The sequence below is a fragment of the Trichomycterus rosablanca genome, chromosome 3 (assembly GCF_030014385.1).
Source record: "Trichomycterus rosablanca isolate fTriRos1 chromosome 3, fTriRos1.hap1, whole genome shotgun sequence".
In the NCBI taxonomy this organism is placed as follows: Eukaryota; Metazoa; Chordata; class Actinopteri; order Siluriformes; family Trichomycteridae; genus Trichomycterus; species Trichomycterus rosablanca.
Window position 1 is genome coordinate 10,294,123 of NC_085990.1, and position 21,745 is coordinate 10,315,867.

Consider the following 21,745-nt stretch of genomic DNA (forward strand, 5'->3'; position numbering starts at 1 on the left):
TATGTATTTATCCTTCGGTCCTTTTTACCTTGGTGACTAACCCCTAAGTCACTTTATACCTAGTGCACTATCAAGTAAACATAAGTCGCTTTCGGATGCGACCCCAATTTTTAAATTCACACGCATGCGCGCTTCTGGTTTTATAAATCGCAACACGCATGCGCAGGTGAGTCTTTGCACAGGCACACTGCGCCACATTGTAAAGCCGGAGGAGCGAAGCTGCTTCTCGGTTGAAGTCTTACCGGACGTCCGCGCAGTTTGCACACCTACCGGGGAGTTTTAACTTCAGCCGAGTCACGTAAGTTTCTCCTCTCGAATGCATCTTGTCGTGCGTGAGGCTTTTATTTGGTAACCGGTTGGTTTTTGGAGCGTTTAGGTTTAAATGGACCCGAGGGTGGCTTGGATCCAGCCCGAGCAAAAAGGACCCGCAAACGCTTTATGGATGCACATCTGGGAGACCTCGAACTCGCAGAACCCCCGCATGAACCTGGCCATGGCGCCTGGTCTGGTCAAGACGAACTCCTCAAGCTGCATGAGCATCAGCCCTCATCCCATCCAGGTATCTGCCAGATTTCCTCCTTCCCCGTTTGCTCCATGCAACCTGCCTGTCCTGGCTAACCCTGCCACTGGACCTGCCAAGCCTGGTGCTTCTCCCAAAAATGGCTCCCTGTCTCCATCTTCCCCGGTGGACTCGGATACGGACAGTCCCAAATCGGACACCTGTAACAGTACAAGCTCCCAGCACCCCCATCCCAGCAGATTTTATTTAAGCTTCACTGAGCAGCTGCACAACCTCAATAACTATCTGCATCAGCAGCAGCAGCATTTGCATCTTCAGGCTCATCTACCTCATCACCATCATAACCAACGACACCAGTCCCAACACATTCCCCCAGTTCCTATAGATCACCATCATCCAGCTAGGAAGAAGAATGAAAACAAGGCCAGTACATATGGCATCAACTACCTTCTGTCCAACTCTAATGGTAACCACTTCTGTGCTGGGACGCCTTGGAGGACCAGGAGATACAGTCCAGGCATTAATGGGTAAGGTGATGGTAAAAATCCATGTTTTATTAGAACAAATTGAATTATTGTGTTCCAGTCACAACAACTGCTAATAGGTGTAATAAATCTGGCCAGTTGTAGCCTAGTGGTCAAGGTTACTGGTCCAGTAATCAGAAGGTTGCCGGTTCAAGCCTCACCACTGCCAGGTTGCCACTGTTGGGCCCTTGAGCAAGGCCCTTAAACCTCAGTTGCTTAAACTGTTTACTGTCACAGTACTGTAAGTCGCTTAGGATAAAAGCGTCTGCTAAATGCTGAAAAAAATGTAAAAAATGTAAAAATCAAGAAAAGTGTACGCTTCTCACATACTGCAACAACAGTTTAGGTAAGATCATTTCCTGTTCCAGCATGACTGAACCCCTGTGCACAAAGCAAGGTCTATAAAGACATCTTTAAACCAAAAGCTTGGTTTAAAGAACTCCAGTGGTCTGCACATAGCCCTGACATCAGCCCCACTGAACAGTTTTGGAATGAACTTGAACATCACTTGAGGTTTTCTTGACCATCATCAGTGCCCAGCTGTACAAATGCTTTTTTGATTGTATGGGCAGGCATTCCCACAGACATCCAAGTCTTGTGTAAAGCTATATAGGCTGTTATAGCTGAAAAGATCACATAGAGGGCACTCTATTTTGGAGCTCTGGTTTCCTCCCACAGTCCATAAACATGCAGCCAGGCTAATTGAAGGCACTGAATTGTCCTATAGGTATCTAGCTGCTAGGATTCATAAACCAGTGCATTGTAGTCCCGGTCCCAAGCCCGGATAAATAGGGAGGGTTGTGTCAAGACGGGCGTCCGGTGTAAAAACTGTGCCAAATCAATAATGCGGATCACGATCCGCCGGCGACCACTATTGGGAGCAACTGAGGAAATAGAGAGAGTGTCAGTTTAATTTAGTAGTTTTCTATTACTTTAAATAACTTACTTTAAATCAAATAAGTTTTGGATGGATATTACCTTAAATCTTTCCTGTAAATCCAAAGCTATGGCATTGGTCAGAAGGTCAGCTGCATCAGTGTGGAATTTGACTCCATATTTACAAAATTTGGTTTGTGAAAGTGGTGTCTCATACAGCAGGAATGTGGGTGGCCACACAACAGACCCTTAATGGATATGTAGAATTCTTCACTGTTTTAGGTGTTGCTGCTGAGGTCTGTTAAACATCTGTATACAACTGTTATGTAAACTAATTATTTATTTATTTTTAAACATTGGACATCCAGATTTACATTTAAGCTCAATTAGAACGTCACACAGTCTGACTGCCTCAGTTGTCACCATACAGTTTCAAAAGGGGCAGTAGTTGGCATGCAGTGTTAATTTTATCAGCTCCACTTACCATATAGAAGCACTTAGTAGTGCTACAACTACTGACTGTAGTCCATCTTTTCCTCTGCCTTCTTTGTTAGTTCATGCTGTTCTTCAATGGTCAGGACTCCTAGGACCACTACAGAGCAGGCATTGTTTGGGTGGTGGATGATTCTCAGCACTGCAGTGACACTGACATGGTGGTGGTGTGTTAGTGTGTTGTGCTGGTATGAGTGGATCAGACACAGAAATGCTGATGGAGTTTTTAAACACCTCACTGTCCCTGCTGGACTGAGAATAGTCCACCAACCAAAAATATCCAGCCAACAGCGCCCCGTGGGCAGCGTCCTGTAACCGCTGATGGTCTAGAAGATGACCAACTCAAACAGCAGCAATAGATGAGCGATCGTCTCGGTCTTTACATCTACAAGGTGGACCAACTAGGTAGGAGTGTCTAATAGAGTGGACAGTGAGTGGACATGGTATTTAAAAACTCCACCAGCGCTGTTGTGTCTGATTCACCCATACCAGCACAACACACACTAACGCACCACCACCATGTCAGTGTCACTGCAGTGCTGAGAATGATCCACCACCTAAATAATACCTGCTCTGTAGTGGTCATTTGGGGGTCCTGACCATTGGAGAACAGGGTGAAAGCAGGTTAAAAAAAGTAAGTAGAGAAACCGATGGACTACAGTCAGTAATTGTAGAAGTACAAAGTGCTTCTATATGGTAAGTGGAGCTGATAAAATGGACAGTGAGAGTAGAAACAAGGAGGTGGTTTTAATGTTATGGCTGATCAGTGTGAATATAAGTCTGTTCCACCCAAAATAATTGACTAGGTAGGGTTCTGGTGGGAAGTCACCTATGTAGCCACAAAATGCTCAGTGTATTATATACAGAAGTAGCTCAATGGTTAAGGTACTGGTCTAGCAATCAGTAGGTTGCAGATTTAAGCCTTACCAGTGCCAAGTTGCCACTGGATGAACTTGTATGCTAAATGCCTTGGATGTAATTGGCAAAGAGCGAGTTTCTCAAGAATTTCTCTAAACTGATGGGGAAGTCCTGTTGCTTTGGGTCATTTTTTGTTGTGTAACATGATTAGGAATTAACAGGCAAGTTAGAGCAGAGAAATCACCAAAGTTGACTCAGGTGTGTTGAGACTTTGATTTAGGTCATGGCTCAGAGTATGGCTCTGCATGGTTTTGTGAGGTAGAAGGAAACCGGAGTATCTTGTGGAAACCCAAGCAGACGCTGAAACATGTGAAGCTTTTGATAAATAGCAACAAAGAGCTAAAATCAAACTAGTGCTATTATGATGTGTGACACCCATTGTTTTAGCTGCGTCGTTGTTTTGCCCTATGGATGATTTTTTTTTATGTGTTCAAATTTTGCAGATTCTGTAGCTCAAAACATTTGGGAAACCTTTAGAAAAGAATTTACGGTGAAATAAACTTTAGGCACTAAACATATTGGCTGATCAGCTACAATGTGGGCCCAAAGTGTTGAATCTTATTCTTGGCTGTAGTACACCTTCATTACCTTTTCATTAGTGTTGTTTTTTCCAACATATGACCTTTACACTAGAAAGTATGCTGCGCCTAATGCCTAGTTCACACTACACGATTTTTGCCCTGATTTTCTCTCGCCGATTGGTTGGTGCTAGATTTCCCGGCTCGGGAGCAACTCTGTGTTTGCTCGGCGATCAAAACTCGGCTCTCAATCGCTATATATGTGAACTGTTCAACGACTCGATCCGAGTGGCTTGTCAAAGAGAGATATCTAGCTTGTCATATCTGGATCTGAGTCGCACAACTGGCAATGAGTGCTATGTCGAACAGCCAGTGAGAACACAAGATACGGTGTGAGGGGAAATACAGGGGAGGAGTTGTAAAAAGGTGTGACGGGGCATAATGTAGTTTATATCAGAATACACCGGCACACACAAGTTTTACAGTATTTCTGACCTTATTGTTCTCTACAAAACACCAACGTTGCCTTGCAAAAAATATTTCTTTAATTTTTCCCTTTTTCTCCCCCTTTAGCGCATCCAATTGTTCAATTTTTGCATCGTGCTTCCTCTCTGTCTATGCCGAACCCTGCTCTGACCGAGGAGATCGAAGCTAACCCATATCCCCTCCGAAACATGGGCAGCAGCCGGATGCATTTTTGCCACCCGCACATTGATGAGTTTGGCGCCACCTAGCGTTGCATGCGGAGAGACACACCCTAAGGGCACTCTTCCTCATCTCTGTGCAGGCACCTCCAATCAGCCAGCAGAGGTCGTAATCGCATTCTGACAGAGAGAGACCCACATCCGGTTCTTTGTTCCACCCCCCAACTGAGCAACCGGCCAATCGTTGCTCATACAGCTGCCCAGCCTCGAACCGGGGAGGCAGAGCTGGATTCGATACGAGGTACTCAGAATCCAGCTCTGGTTGCAGCGTGTCTTTTTACCGCTGCGCCACCTGAGCGGCCAAAAAATAATTATTAACCTCCAACTCACTATAGAACAATCCATGCTGTTCACGTTGCCAAATCCACTCAGATTCATTTATTTTTCCTCTTTGCTTTAACGCTGCACATCAGCGCACAAACTTTGATCGCTGCTTGTTGACGTGCATTTTTGGACGTGATATCATTAAACCTTTTGTCACTTCTCGCGTTTGTTTTTGTGACAAACGTTGTTTGGGAGACCAGAGAAGCTCGCCTGCGATTCCAGTTGGTGATGGATGGTGTAGTGTGAATCCCCCTATCGCTGATCAGTTGTGTAGTGTGAAAGCCACACCGACTTGAAAGACTCCCGATTACAAGAGATCCAGTTGTGTAGTGTGAACTGTACAGCGACCTGACGACTTGGAAAGTCATGTAGTGTGAACTTGGCATAAAGTGAATTCTGCAGTGTAAATGCTCAATACCAAAATCAGTGCACCTTATTTATGCTTTTAATTCCAATATTAAGAACATTTGCAGGTTTTTGTGTCTGCCAGAATTTTACTGTCATTTACTGTAAAACAAGAAAAAATATCCTGACATAGATGCTCTGTGTTTATACTTAATTTCCATACCAACCGTCTGTTTTCTCCCCTAAGCCTCCATGAAGAAATAGTGGACTTCTACGCCTTCATGTCACCCCGGCCCGAGGAGGAGGCTATGAGGAGAAATGTGGTAAACCGTATTGAGAGCGTGATCAAGAATCTGTGGCCAGCAGCTAACGTGAGTAACACTGTGGCTATGAGGGATCATTCGATTGTATGCATTAGCACACATTAACATGTTATCACCTGTCCTTTTGGTCAATGTAAACATGCCCCAAACAGCCAAGTGTTTACTCAGATGCAAACATGGCAAACAAACCTTGCCAGTCTGTCATTGTAAGACCAAGAATATATAAATACACAGTTTGTGTAGTTCACGTTCACCATCTGTGTTGTACTCATGCAGTCTAGCTTCGAACCAAAGCCAATCGTCTCATTTCTCAAGATGTGCTTTAATAAATTAAAGAACTAGAAGACGGGCGAAAGAAATATTAGCGTGTATTACATAGAAGTCATTTTCATCCGAGGGGCTGATGTAGCCCAGGGTTTTAAAAACTTTTTTTTTAAACCAGGCAACACAAACAATACATCAAAACAGAAAGCAGTTCTAGGGCAATTGAAGCCTAGTGGTTAAGGTACTGGACTAGTAATCAGGGTTGTATTCTGCTAATCAGGGTTGTGACCCATGGTTTGAAAAACCCAGATGTAGCCTATAGTATCATTCTCCACTTCCACCTTCAGTCTAGAGCCTCTAAGAGCCTTTTAATTTACCCTAATATTTGCTCAATAATAAATAATTTGGCAGACTCCATGTCTCATGAGTTTCATCTTGTGTTTTTTGGTTACACTGGGACATTTGATTCAGCGCTGTAGTTAATCTTATAACCACTAGAGCCAGAATCTAACACATGCACTTTTGGGACAGCTTGTAGCTTATGTTTGTACATGGACTGGGTTGACACGTGCCTGCACCAGAAAAAATCCAATGAATAAAAAAAAGGGTAAAATCCCATTCGTTTCAGCATACACTGGTTTTAGTACAGTACTGAGATCCAGCTTGAATTGGCACTTCCATTTGTAGTTAAACATTCTTGTTTTCATTTCAGGTCCAAATATTTGGCAGCTTTAGTACAGGACTGTATCTCCCAACCAGGTAAGGAGTTTGTAATTCCATCGTTTCTCCCTGTTGTAAAGCTATTAGTGTTTAATCGGCTGAAGATATCCATTTCGTGTATGTTCTCTGACAGCGACATTGACCTGGTGGTGTTTGGGAAATGGGAACATCCTCCCCTTCAACAGCTCGAGCAGGTTCTGAGACAGCAGAACCTGGCTGAACCTTTCTCCATTAAAATACTGGACAAAGCAACGGTCTGTCAATATAAAACCAGGATTTATTGCTTCTCTAACACATTTATTTTATGTTCATTCAGTGTTAAGGTTCATTTTTCTTTTGTTCATCCTCAGGTTCCTATAATTAAGCTGACTGACCGAGAGACGGGGGTGAAGGTGGACATCAGTTTTAATGTTGAGACCGGTGTCAAAGCGGCACGCTTCATCAAAGACCACTTGAAGGTAAAATTTTATGCTGCAGAATCAGCTAATCAATCATCTCAGATTTGTCTGCCTCCAGTTCATTAGTCTGTGAGAACTGGAATATGACATACAGCTATGCTGGGTACCAGGACGCAGCGGGATAGCAGGGAATGCAAAAGCGGATCAGCTTGCTAGAGAAAAAACAAAATATGACAAACATCAAAATCCCATTAATAGATTTAAAACCTTCAATACATTTCTACATCAAGGAAAAATGGAAAAGTAAATGGAACGCCCAGACCACAAACAAACTCATAATACACCCAAATCAATGCTAAACCAAGAACTCACCAGGGACGACGCATAGATCAAGCCATATACACGAGGTGCCGAATCGGCCACACGAGAATAACCCACCAACACCTGGTAAAAGGAGAAAAACCCCCAACCTGTAACAATAAAGCACATCCTGATAGAATACACCAAATACACCATATACACCATACACCAATATGCCGGCTGGGCTGAGCAGCCACATGAACAACAGTTGGCCTGTTGTTCAGATAGGAGTGGGATATTAAAAAGCCGGTTAGGTACCTCTGCTGGCTGATTGATGGCGCCTGCACAAAGACGGGAAAAGAGTGCGGTCGGGGTGTGTCTCTCCGTACACAGTGCTGATCCACATTGCACTCGTCAAAGTGTAGGTGATATACAGCTGCTCATGTCGGAGGGGGCGTGGGTTAGCTTTGTTCTCCTCAGTCAGAGCGGGGATCGGCATTGATGGCGAGGAAGCATGACGCAATTGGACACGCTAAAAGGGAGAAAAAGGGGAGAAAATGCATAAAAACTAAATATATATATAAAAAAATTACACTTGTGTTAAACATGGCGTAAAAACCCAAATAAATTAAATCATTAGTCTGTGATTTTTTTTCATTTATATTGTGTATTCGAAGTTGGTGACAAACCTTTTATTTTTTTGGTGGGTTGACAAGTTTGCTTTAAATTGGTGGTGGTTAATTAAAATTACAAAAGGAAGGAAGGTTTATTATTACTTTTTTGTTGTTGTTGCTAAAATAGAATTTGCTGCTTTTCTGACTTTCTGACTTTCTCTCTTGCAGAAGTACTCAGTGCTGCCGTACCTGATCTTTGTATTAAAGCAATTCCTGTTACAAAGGGATCTTAACGAGGTTTTTACCGGAGGCATCAGCTCCTACTGCCTTATTTTAATGGCCATCAGCTTTCTGCAGGTAAAAGAATGCATTGACATGAGTAACACAGTATACAAACAGCATACTGCATGTAATGAGCCTTCCTGTGATCTGTACCTGATTGGCTCTGCTGTCTGGGTGGAGAGGTGGGCGTTTCTGCCTTTTCTGTGACGCATGTGGCGCTCGAATATGGGCAGTTATGGCCTCCTTCAAGCTGGTAATTAAATAAAGTAAGAGATTTTAGACTTGCTTTGTGCTGTATGTTGGAGGAGCAGGAGTCGGTCATCCATTTCCGTGTTGTGTGGTCAGGAATTTGTTTATTTTTATTGAAGACGTTTTCTGGCAGAAATTCTCTTTTCTATGAGCTTCAGGGCGGCACGGTGGCTATGTGGGTAGCACTATCGCCTCACAGCAAAAAGTTATTGGGTTCGATCCCCAGGTGGGGGGGTCCTGGTCGTTATTGTGTGGAGTTTGCATGTTCTCCATGTGGGTTTCCTCCGAGTGCTCCGATTTTCTCCCACAGTCCAAAGACATCCAAGTGAGGTGAATTGGAGATACTAAATTGTCCATGATTGTGTTCGATATAACCTTGTGAACTGATGAATCTTGTGTAATGAGTAACTATCGTTCCGGTCATGAATGTAACCAAAGAGTGTAAAACATGACATTAAAATCCTAATAAACAAACAAACTATAGCTTCATGCTTTACTGTAATTACAAGCTTCTCTGAATTTTTTGTCTATTCGACATCTTAGTTTGGTACTAGACGCACATCACTTATTAAATTTGCATGAATCTAAAGCTCTGAAATTAACTGAAGAGCGTGTTGGGATTTGCATTAGGACAAGTTCTTAAGTTCCTTCTGTTCTGTAGAGTTAAAGTTCTCTAGAGTTCCTGTACACCTGATTAATGTCTTTGATAAGGTGTGTTGAAAGCAGGGGCTGCTGGAAACCTTTACAGGGCAGGACTGGAGTTGAGAAACTAGAGAAGCATGCTTTAAATTCTAATCTTGTTCTGTAACTTTGTGTCTTCCCATGATTCAGTCCTGTAACCTTTCTTAAATAGTGAAGTTTAAAGGCATGGAAAGTGCTGGAAAAGAACAGTGGGTTTGTTGTGTTATTAAAAGGAATGTAAACATTAAAAGGTGTTGATGTTTACACACATTTTAATGCGAAGCCCAGTTTGTCCCATGGTGATTGGTTCAAATTCTGTATTTCAGCTCCACCCCCGGATCGACTGCAGAGCCACCAATATTAACCTGGGTATTCTGCTAATCGAGTTCTTTGAGCTGTATGGACGTCACTTTAACTTTCTGAAGACGGGTATCCGGGTAAAGAATGGAGGAGCGTACCTGGCCAAGGAGGAAATGATGAAGGCATTAGGCAGTGGATACAGACCTTCTACGTTGTGTATCGAGGATCCAAACCTGCCTGGTATGGAACAAATGTCTCTCTATATGTTTTATAACACATGCCTGAAACCATAAAAGAAACTCCTACACAAGACAGCACAAGAACAGTTTTAACCTACTGTACCTCGTGGGCCATTTTATATTTTCATTTTTATGGCTAAAGTATAAAGACAGGATAAAATAAACAGACAGAAACATACCCATACCCATTTTGCCATTAAAGGACATGTTAAACATGGTGTTAAAACCCAAATGAATAAATTATATGTTTTATAATGGACTTGAGTACTTTCTTGTTATGGTGGTGTCATGGTTCAGGGTCTGATGGTTACCTCACATCATTACCTTGCTGTGCATCATGTGAGCATTAATTACAGCTATAACAGCTATGTAAGCTATAACAAACCTCTCTTTGTTCCTCCTGTTAAAGCTTACTACAAGGTTTTGAAGTGTGTGTGGGAATTTGTGCCCATTAAGTCAACAGTAAACTTGTGCAGTTAGGTCCGCAATAGACATTCCAGTCCATTACCCTTTCTGCAGGACACAAGGTTCCAACAATGTGGCAGCACCTTAAAAAAAGGTCTTGGTGTGAAGAAACCTATATAATTAAAATAATTAATTTAATATACCTGTAAGCAATGGGTGTGACTAAAATATCAGTACTTTATTTATGTTATGTGGTCAGAAGGCCATAAAATGACCCATATGTGTTAAACATGGAGCAAAAACCCAAATAAATAAATATACGGTCAAAAGTATGTAGACATTATGGTTATAGTGTTTGTTTAATCTAATGCACTGATAACTGCAAACTGAACCATCTGTTTATAATTTCTGAGCTTAATCATGACAGAATTTAACAGTTGTACAATATGGTGGCTTTTTTCCTCTGACTTGATGCTTACTTGATTTTTCTCCCTCTTTTTGGCGCTGTATTCGAGACAGTTCCTGCCAGTTTCCCAAACCAGCCTGTCTGGCACCAGTAATTATGCCAAGGTTCTGATGTTTGATGGAAATATTTACTACAGCTCTTGACCTGTGTCTGTTAAACAGCCAATTATAGGCATGCAGCACAATGGAATAAAAAAGGAAAAACAAAATATGCACCACTATTGTGCATTTTGACAGCAGTTATGAAAAATATGAACAGAATTCAGTTGACTGTGGTGTGTTGCAGCAACCTTTTTTATTTTTTACTGACATGAAACATTTAGACTTTTTTTTTTTTTCTTTTCATTTTTAACACAATTGCTGTGCATTTATTACTGTTTACTCACAGTTAAGGACCTCCTGCCAGCCGTTCTTTTGGACGTTTACTTTTAAGAAGCAGATCTTAACTTTGACGTATTGCACTAGTATAACGGATGACCTTCTCAGTTTTGTTAAGAATAGTCCGGCTTGTGCTTTATAGGTAACGACGTGGGTCGCAGTTCGTATGGAGCGCTGCAGGTGAAGCAGGTATTCGACTACGCCTACATTGTGCTGAGTCATGCCGTCTCCCCACTCGCCCGCTCCTATCCCAACAAGGACATGGAAAGGTCAGTCTCAGTCAGTGATTCTTTATTCATGGCAACTTTCCAGTTACCATGAATGACACCTAGATTGTTCTAAACTGTTACCTGTTTGTTTGTCAGCTTCAGAATTTTTGCTAATTTTCGTAAATATTCGTGAACACCAAGTAAAGAAAAATGTGTTTGATTAACAAGTGGTCATGTTTATCTCATTAAATAAATGGACATAAAAGCTAATTAATCAACATCTTATAAAGTAAAGGGAATATAAATAATAAAAAAAAAAAAATTATTGCCATTACTTAAACATTCAAGTGTGTTTTGCACCCTTGCACAATGAAGAGGGTAAATCTAGTTTGCTAGAAGCTAATGGACGTTTGACTAGAACCAGGTTTAATATATGTCCAGGAAACTTTCTTCCCCTGGATTTTCCCCTTTTATCTTCCAACCTAGTTGGTTCCAATTCCCCATTGTGAATCCACTGCAGCTTGATGCGTGTCCAATTTGCGGCTGCTTATCACCTGCCAGTGTTGGGTTCCCACACAGTGCCATATCGTGTATAGAGAGCCACTCTAGCCTCTATGTGCCCCCCCCCCCCCCTTCCTCCCCCCAAATTATATAGCAGTGAGAGCAGAAGGAGACGCTTGCTACCCAGAGGTGCTGACACATAGTTTATTGTCTGGTTTCTTAAAATAAGTGTGCTTCAGGCAAGGTGGAGTGAAGACAGCTATTGAAACTGAACTAATTCAATTATCTAAATAGACTTTGGCAGCACAGTGGCTCGGTGGTTAGCAGTGTCACCTCACAGCAATAAGGTCCTGCGATTGATCCCCAGGTGAAGCGGTCTGGATCCTTTCTGTGTGGAGTTTGCATGTTATCCGGTTTCCTCCCACAGCCCAAAGATATGCAGTTAGGTTAATTGGAGATACTAAATTGTCCATGACTGGTTACATTCATGACAGAAATGGTAGCTACTCATTACACAAGATTTTATTGTCAAACAAAGTGTAAAACATGACATTAAAATACTAATAAATAAATAAATATCTCCCAACCTAGTCGTTTCCAGTTCCCAGTTGAGCTTGCACAACCCCCTGTCTAATCAAGGGGAGTCACCACATGCTCCTCTGACATGTGTCCAATCTGCGACTGCTTCTAATCACCTGCCAGTGTTGGGTTTCCACACAGAGCTGTATAATGTATGGAGAGCCACTCTAGCTTCTGTGTGACCCCCTCGCCCCCTAACAAAATTGTCCATGACTGTTTGACATTAAACTTGAACTCATGAATCTTGTGTAATGAGTAACTACTGTTTCTGTCATGAATGTAACCAAAGTGTGTAAAACATGACATTAAAATACTAATAAATAAATAAACATTTCCCAACCTAGTCGTTTCCAGTTCCCAGTTCCCAGTTGTGAATTCACTGCTGCTTGCACAACCTGATCCAATCAAGCGGAGTCACCACTCGCTCCCCTGATGTGTGTCCAGTCTGTGACTGCTTCTAATCACCTGCCTGTGTTGGGTTCCCACACAGAGCTGTATAGTGTATGGAGAGCCACTCTAGCATCTATGTGACCCCCCCGATTATATAGCAGTGGAAGCAGGGGGAGACTCCGCTGCCCAGAGGTGCTGACGCATGGTTAAATATGTCTGGTTTCTTAAAATAAGCGTACTTCAGGGCAAGATAAAGTAAAGCTAATTAACTTTTACTAATTAAATTAACTAATTAGACTAATTGTTCTTGCTCCCTCAGCACACTTGGTCGGATTATCAAAGTCACCAAGGAAGTGATTAAATACAGAGAATTGATCATCCAGAAATGGGGGGAACGATATAACAGCGGAATCAACCACTACAGTGAGTTCTGGTGTGAATGAGACTGGAATAAAGACACGTTTTTGTCTGATTGTTTCATAAACCAAAAGATTAATGATTCATTAATGTTACAGACCTGGAAAATAAGCCAGTCAACCAGTTTGAGGGCGACGCCGAGGAACAACAAAGAGACTCCACGTCTCCGCAGAGTGCCGATTCCCTTATATCCCTGTCCAGTCCTCAACAGCTCTCCTCATCCTCGTCGTCCTCATCCTCGTCTGTTTCCTCTCTTTCAGGAAGCGACATTGTACGTTTTCAGACTCAACTTTTTGCTCTTTTAAAGATCAAACCATGCTCAGCTGTTAAGTTCCACTAATCTTTCTTCTTGCTTGCTTGTTCTTTTTAGGATTCTGACTCTGTTCCATGTGGAAACAAGGCCCCGCTTCAAATTGTCCCCACATGCCCTGCTTCAAGTGCTCAACAGAGGCCACACAATGGACCATCTGAAACGGCATCCCCCAGCGGGCAGGTAGGACGGCATCACGTGATTAGTTTAGATTGCTCTAGCTCTAGCAAAAACACATCAGAGTGCAAGTCAAAACTGGCAAATTTGTGCTACCTGGGGGCATATCACTGCAAAAATGAATGGCTGCAATAAAATGATAAATCAACTATTTTATTGATACTTTACTTTTTAAATTATTGATTAGTTGAACGGTACGGTGGCTCGGTGGGTAGCACTGTTGCCTCACAGCAAGAAGGTCATTGGTGGTCGTGGGGCGGTCTGGGTCCTGTGTGTGTAGTTTGCATGTTCTCCCCTTGTCTGCTTGGGTTTCCTCCAGGAGCTCCTGTTTCCACCCACAGTCCAAAAACATGCAGTCAGGTTAATTGGAGACACTGAATTGCCCTATAGGTGAATGGGTGTATGTGTGTCTACCCTGCGATGGACTGGCGCCCCGTCCAAGGTGTTACTGTGTGCCTTGCGCCCATTGAAAAGCTGGGAGAGGCTCCACGCAGTGACTCTCCGTACCTGATACTAATCTGTCTGTGAACCTGCCTCGGAGAGGTGAAAAGAAATTGTTGGCTACTGCACGTGCCGGTCAGGGTTGGGGTCTGCAGCAGTAGAAGAGATACAACTGGGTAATCCGCTTGTTAAGTCGTGACGTGTCGACCTTATGAAACGTCACATCCGGGTCCAAGTTGGCTGAGACCCCTCGTATTTTCAATATACCACAGTGCTGTGTCCGAGTCGGAAAAAAACTACCCAACTGTCTTTCTACCGCTTTTCTTGCAATTAGATATCATGAAGTAATATTTTTGTTCATAATTTAATGTAAACTGTCAAATTGTATATTCATTACACGTGTTTCGAGCTGTTTTTAATTTACATGTAATATGTTCATATAATTTACATGTGATATCCTGGATTTTTTATTTTTATAAGCTATAAGCTATACTGATTAAAAGTAAAACCAAAGAGTCAGAAATGTCAGTTTTCATGTAATGAATTAAAAATATGACCGCTTACCTCTTGATGAGTTGACATGAAATTAAATAATGACATGAACTAGTGTACTGCACATCTTGTCTATATATATATATATATATATATTCTTCTTAAATTGGCTTATCCATTAATCCAAGTTTCTTATAAAAACAAAATAAAAACTCAATATGTTCGCAATTGGCGTATAACAAACAAAACTACGGTAAAAAATCTATTGCTCCGCGTCCTCTTTCTTTCCGTATATTTTATATATATTTTCCGTATATAGAGCCAATACAATTCTGCCTTCTTAAGGGCTAACCAAAGAGGACTAATGAATAACAGCATACATTGATTACCAGGAAAAATTATCAATAGTTAAAATACCAAGTCTCCACTTCAAATAAGTATTATTTAACCAAACAGGAAATATTTATGACAATAAACATAGAAAATTACAATTAGTGCAATATTGCTTTTACAATATATATAAAAAGGTTCAGCCTTATCTTATCTTATCATATCATAGTTGTTTGCGTTTGGACCCGGAAATGGTCCGAACGTCACGTGTGACGTCAGACTTAACAAGCCCATTGGATACAACTACATTGGGGGTGGGAGGGAAAAATACAGAAAAAATAAATTGCTGAAAATTTATGGAATATGGTTACATGGGTTCGTTGTAATTATTATAAAAAACATAACTCTACACACACACAACCGCACTAACGTCTTCATTTTTGCCCTGACCCTAAATTCTGCTCTCCCTTTTATTTCCCTCTTAGGTGAGAAAACCTCTTCCATTAAACGTGGCACTTCCCCCACCAGTACCAGGCAGGACGCTTTGTATAGACGGGTGCTTGCCACTGAGTGGTGGCTACCGGCTGCCCTCACCCATCTACCTCAGCACTCTCCCAGTCCCCCAGCACCACACCAAGGTAAATCATATTAACTTACTCGTTTTCCTGGTTGCCTGCAGTGATGGAAAATGCTTTTCTATTACAAGACGCATGTTTAAGTCCAGTTAACAAAAGTTTGTGGACACCTGACCATGAGCTTGTTGGACAGCCTGATTCAAACCCATGGACATTTATTATGGAACAGGCCTGTGCAGGCTACTAGGGTGTCTCCAAATCAAAACCATTAAACCAGCCTGTCAAAAGTATGTGGACACTCCTCCTACCTAGTAAGTTTGTGTATAAAATTATTTATGTAAAATGAACAACATAAATCCAACTGTGGTAACACTTTGGGGAAGGCCCATTGCTGTTCCAGCATAACTGTTTCCAGTGTACAAGAAGGTCCATAAATCAGTGTTTGATGTATGTGGTGTAGAGGTAGTCCTGTAGCCAATACAGAGCCATAAACTTATTAAACACATTTGGGATGAATAATAATGTTGGTTGTGAGCAAGGCCATTTTAACCAGCATTAGTGCCTGACTTCACAGATAAAGCTTTGACCTAAATGGACAGACTTTTTCAGACCCTGTGCAAAGCCTTTCCTGAAAAGTGGAGGCAACTCCATATTAGTGCACTTGGTTTTGGAATAGGATGTCCCACAAGCTCATGGTGATCAGCCACATTTTGCTATAGGGGTGGTGAATCATGTTCTCTTTATTTTTCGGTAAACATGCTTTCTCTTTATCTTCTGTTTCAGTTCCATAACGGTCAAAGGTTTGGGCCGAAGGAACCCGGCACCTTAGAACCTGGTACTGTGCCAGCACCTCGGCCCCACCCGCCACAGCACAATCGAAATACCTGGCGTCGCAGAAGGAGGGAAACGGCGCCTTCTAGCCTCGGCAGATAGAACTGCTGTAAGTGAAAGGTAGCACTTCTGTGGTGGCTGCCACCACTCTAACGCACACTCTGAACTGCGGCTCTGTGTCGTCCGTGACTGCCTTTACTGATGTACATGTTCCCTTTATGTTCTGTTTTCCTCCCCCCACTTCCTCCACTTTTTTTTGTGTCATGTCCGGTGCCCGTGAACTTTCAGTTGGTTAAAAATCACGTTTGGGTTTCTGTCTGTGCCGAACACTAATGTTTTTCCACCCTCTTGAGGCAGCCAGGCTGTACTTAGTACTTAGTATTTAGTACAACTCGTGCAATATGAGTGTTTTTATTGTTTGCTATTTTTATTTTTTTAATTTGTTTTAGTATTTTTCAAACTTTACATTTGTGTTTTGTTTTGTGAATGTAAGCCAGCAAAAGGCCATGTTTATGTGAAGTCCTGAAATGTTAAATCGTTTTGGGTTTTGATTTCAGTGGCTGTAGCTGTAATTCATGTCTCCCACAGCTGGATGGAGCCACTGGGTTTGTGACTTAACTCTGGGCCGAAGTGTTCCTTACATCAAAGCAGCCTATGATTATGGGGTTTCACCAACAGTACATCAGACCCTATTTTTTTTTTTGTAGATATCATTACTGACTGTCTTTGTATTTGAGTGACGATTAAGAATGAACAAATTGAGGGCAAAGCAATTGAAGATCTGCCATCATGAAAGGTTTTTTTTTTCTCTTCATGCTTGCCCAGCATAAAGAACATGAAGGTTAAGATTTTGTGATTGCTCCTCCAACACTTCATATTTAAAGATCTTTTTGTCAAGTATGATTGTGTGTGTGTGTGTGTGTATGCGTCATGTATGGCATTATTTCCATAATGCCATACATCACCCACCAGCAGGAAGAGCCAAGTTTCCCTTACTATTTGTGCCAAATGTTAGTCTATATTTTAAACCTATTAAAATATCACTTTCTTTTTTTTCTGATTTTGAAAGAGGTTTTTCCTCACATTGTGACAACCTTTTGCACTTTTGCCCTTATTTGGAACAAAATTAGCACAATAGGATTTTTAAAGTCTGTGAGGAAAGGGACACTTTATTAATGAACTGGACACTTTATTAATCCTTCATGTAATTTTATCTCATACATTTTGATTTTGCACCCACTGGCTTTCCATAATGTAAAAGTTTCTCAGCAACTTCAAGTATTTTTTTCTTTTTGCACTGCTCTAAAATTACATACTTTGATGCAGTGTTAGTTTTTCATATAAGCCATGTTAATGTGAGTGTGTGTGTGTGTGAATTGTCTTGTGGAGTCTTGTGATTGACCAATGTAAAGAAAAACCTTTCATGATCAGCTACGAATTTCTTGTAAATTTGAACTGGTTTTCCATACTACTGTATTTCAGCTCGTTACAGGCAGGTAGAGCCACCAGATTTCTAAACAGCTTTTTACTGAAACGTTGGACCAAAGTGTTCCTTACCCAAGTCCAGTTTCTCTGCCCTCACTGCTTTGTTTTTGAGCCCTATGGCTTTTCATAGTGTGGTGCAGTTTCTGACCAGCAGATGGAGCCAAAGATCTACAGCAGGACTGCACGCTCTCGCTCTATCGCCTGTGTTTGTTCTATGAGCCATGCATTGATCGCCACATGTCTGACTTGTGGCTTCCAATTCTACCAAACTGACCTTAGGTTGAAGGTGCAGCCTAAAAAGTGCCAAATATCACAGATTAATCACCATGCTGTATTTCCATTACTGTTCCTATGCAAATGTGTGCTAATGTATTTGCTTCCATTGGTCATTAATCATTTTACATGCTGTAATTGAAAGCACTTGGATACCAGACAGTAAAACTGATCATGTACACATTTTTATTTTTTTATTTGTAAGTAACGGAACATAACCGACATTCTAGAAAGCCAATACGTCAGGTATGTTCTGCAAAATGTTCATGATCTGTCAGAAAGCTCTTGATTCTGTAGCCTGAAGGACAGAGCGGCCTTACGCATCAAACACACGGTTACACTGATATATGAATGTAAATGTTTTTGGTTACCTTTTTGTCTCTGGATATTTTTTATGTACAGTTTTTCTACAGATTATTTTTAAAATAAATATCTTAAATGACTCCTGGCTGTTCTTTCCACCATGTACGTTCTATTACACAATTTATTATTTCAGATTTTCTATGTTTTCTTTCTTCGTTGTTCAATGTGCCTAACTGCTGGATCGTGGTCAGGGTTAGAATGCAGTGGCTCAGCGCTACCCAGAAACTAAATGCAGGGCTGGAACACGCCCCTTTTCCACCGACGTGGATCTGGCTCCGTTCTTGTTCGCAAACTTGATTTTGAACCGGTTCTGTGTGTTTCCACCGAAAAAAAGAGGTTCCAGGCAGCAAACTAGCGTTCTAATCTGGCACCACAGAATACTTCATACTGTCATCTGTGGGAGTGTCAAAGTGTAGAGGTTTGGATGCTTTCACATTAGACATTATAACATTTATACAGAATTTAAACCACTTTCATCTTTTAAAGTTCACCTTATTAAGTTTTGAGTCAGTTTGCCGCTGATATTTTCAAAGAACTGATGTTATTCAAATGAACCGTGTGATATGACGTGGTAAAAGCGACCCGGGCAGTATAAACGCTTAACGTGAAAAATAAAGCGTAACGTGGCTTGTTGTTACAAAACAATGACCGATGAATTTTGGCGGCACAGAGTGTTTATAACCAGTAAAAATGGAGAGAAGTTTAGTGTTTTTGTGTTGTACTCTTAGCACACTAAGCCACGTTACGCTTTATTTAGGTGAAGCTTGTCGTGGACTCAAAACCCTGAGCTGCAAAACCACCGCACGTGAAGTTAATACGGCTAAACACGGATACATGTGGCTTTTAGAGTGGATTTGGTTATTTCACAGTGATGTCTTATCGCTCAAGCCGAGCGCTGAGCAAATAGGTCGTGGTGACCGCAAAGCGCAAAACACTCCTCACATCAGTGAACTAAAGAAAACAATAACTGCGACAAACACGTCTACGTCTTCTTATCAGCAATAGTTGACCAATGCCTTTTACATAAAAACGAACATCTGTAACAGCAGCACAAAAGCTCGCACATAATCTACACACTCCGCCATCATGTTACTACTCTTCATTTCGTTGTGTAATGCCCACCATTGATGACGCATGCTTGGTTCCCAAAAACTGGTAGAAACACGGGTCGGTTCTCTACAAAACACCAAGGTTAGAAGAAACCTGAATAGAACCCGGTTCAAGAACCAGGGTTCTTTTGGTGGAAAAACGTTAAGTCATGTCTATTGCAGGGCTCCACATACAAATATTCACATCTAGGGGCAATTCAAAGCAGCCAATCTATCTTCTGCATATTTTATTGTATTACCTTGTTTGGACAGGCATTAATCTTCTCACAATTAGTCTCACAATAGACTAACGCTATCTTGACTACAGCACAGCTTGACCCCTCCGCATTTTGATGTCCAGCTAAAACTACTAATTCAAAGTATGTAAAAAGTATGAAAAAGTAATTGCCCCCTTTGTTCACGTGTATTTGTCATGCTGAACAATTACAGATCATTAAACAAATCGTATTACCCACAGAACTAGACTAAACTTATTTATGGAGCTAACCAGTCAGCGTTATTACCTGTGTGTGTATAGGTAAAGTGTTTATACATAAAGTTGGTTAGTTGTTTGTGTCATGCTGTATATCTCAAATATGCCTATCACAGACAGATGACAATCATTTTAAGTACTGAGACAGCATAGCACTACTACACAATCGTACCACTATGGTCTTGTTTGTTTGTCTGTGTTCAGAGTATGTAACACTCTTTGCTTTTCTCTAGACATAATGGGTCCCTTGCCTAAAGAATTAGTTTTAATTAAACTGTCTATAGAACAATATCCCAAAAGGGGATCAGACGAGCACTAACATTTCTTTATTTGAAAGTGGCTTTCTCCTTGCTACCTCATGAATTTTATTATTGACTGGTCTCTTTTTGCATTGTGGAGACATTAATACTGACCCAACATGATTAAAATGAGTCTGCACTTGTTTACACATTTTTGGCTCTTTTGTTACCTTTTTCACGAGTTGTTGCTGCACCTTTGGTAAAGTTTTAGCAGGCTGCCCACTTCTGGATAGATTCACCACTCTTTTCTAATTTTTCTTCCATTTGGAGATTATGGCAGTCACTGTTGTTTGGTGTAGTCTTAAAGCTTCAGAAATGGGCTTGCGGTGCTTTTTAGAGTGATGGTTTTCACTTATTTTCACCTTGGTTAGATCACGGCACAGTGCTAGTGTAAAAACTTGGGATGTATCGATGCACCACAAGACAGTTAAAAATCGGTGCACATGTGCCACGATTTGAATTGGTTCTTCATTTAAGATGAATTGATATTCACATTAAACAGCTGAGGGCACTGGGGCTACATTTTTAGAAGGGCATTCATTATTTAGATAAATAAAAGATAAGCACAAATACAATATTTTATTTTATTTTAAAGAGAAATATAAAAAAGGAAACTTTGTCTTCAATTTCATTTTGTTTAAAAAAATCTGAAAAAAATTGTGTCATGAACCCAGTATCGTGAATCGTATCACATCGTGGCAGTGGCGTAACTACCTGGGCCCATGGCTGGGGGGATCCCTCCATGACATGAACTCAACCCCCCACCTATAATTATTATATTACAATATTGCAGTGGCGATATGTTAGTGACTTAGCTCAGTCAATCAGAATGCAGCACCCGGTTTATACGTGTGTTCGGACGTTCTGTAGTGAGTTAGTTCTGTATATGAGACTCGCCGTATGAACCCAGCATTGAATTTCGGGTGCCGGAGCTCGTCAGTCTGAAGTGTTGTAACGCTCATTGAAGTCCTGACTAAACAGTTAAAGTGACTCTACCTTGTCGTGTGCCTTTATTCCCACACCTCCACCACCGCACGCAGCTTAAGACCTGTAGCAACCCCACCGGACTGTAGCAAGTATGTAGCAAATTTGTTGAGGGGGCCAAATTTTTTTTTGCACTGGGGGTCATGAGCTCCTAGTTACGCAACTGCATCATGGGTAGAGTGTATCGTTACATCCCTAGTATAAACTATGAAGAAACCTCGAACCCAGACTAAATTGAGCCTGATTTAGATTTTACAGCGCTGGTTGAAATTAATAGATGTTTCTTCGAAGAACTTTCACTGAACCATATTACAGATTTTAGCCATGCACTAAATGTCAAATTATTTCATTCTCACTGCTCATTTCTGGAAACCAGATTTATTAACAGCCTGGTGCACATTTCATTCAGTTGATTGTGCATTTGTGGATCATAAAGTTTTTAACGTGGTGTCTGATCCATGTACGTATCCATCCTTTGAGCAGAAAATTAGTTTATGCTTCAATGATTTTGCTACATGTTTTCTTTAAGCTGGTGGATGATTTATAAGCGACACAATGGAAATTCATGTGTTCAATAAAATCACATTAGCAACGTTACCAGCTTTTCAGATGAAAACAGATCTATGACTAAAGGTCACACTTTTACCCCTAATGTACTCATGAATAAAC

At 41.2% G+C, this 21,745-nt stretch overlaps 1 protein-coding gene across 1 annotated transcript; it reads left to right on the forward strand.

The window, feature by feature from the left end:
* Positions 1-382: 382 nt before the first annotated feature.
* Positions 383-16,292, forward strand: LOC134310272 (terminal nucleotidyltransferase 4A-like). The gene is made up of 13 exons (XM_062991820.1): positions 383-1,047; positions 5,469-5,592; positions 6,521-6,567; positions 6,662-6,782; positions 6,879-6,986; positions 8,069-8,197; positions 9,379-9,592; positions 10,982-11,108; positions 12,838-12,941; positions 13,052-13,206; positions 13,306-13,428; positions 15,171-15,323; positions 16,044-16,292. Exons 1-13 carry the CDS (start codon positions 383-385, stop codon positions 16,191-16,193), a joined length of 2,220 nt encoding a protein of 739 aa, XP_062847890.1. The 3' UTR covers positions 16,194-16,292.
* Positions 16,293-21,745: the final 5,453 nt, after the last annotated feature.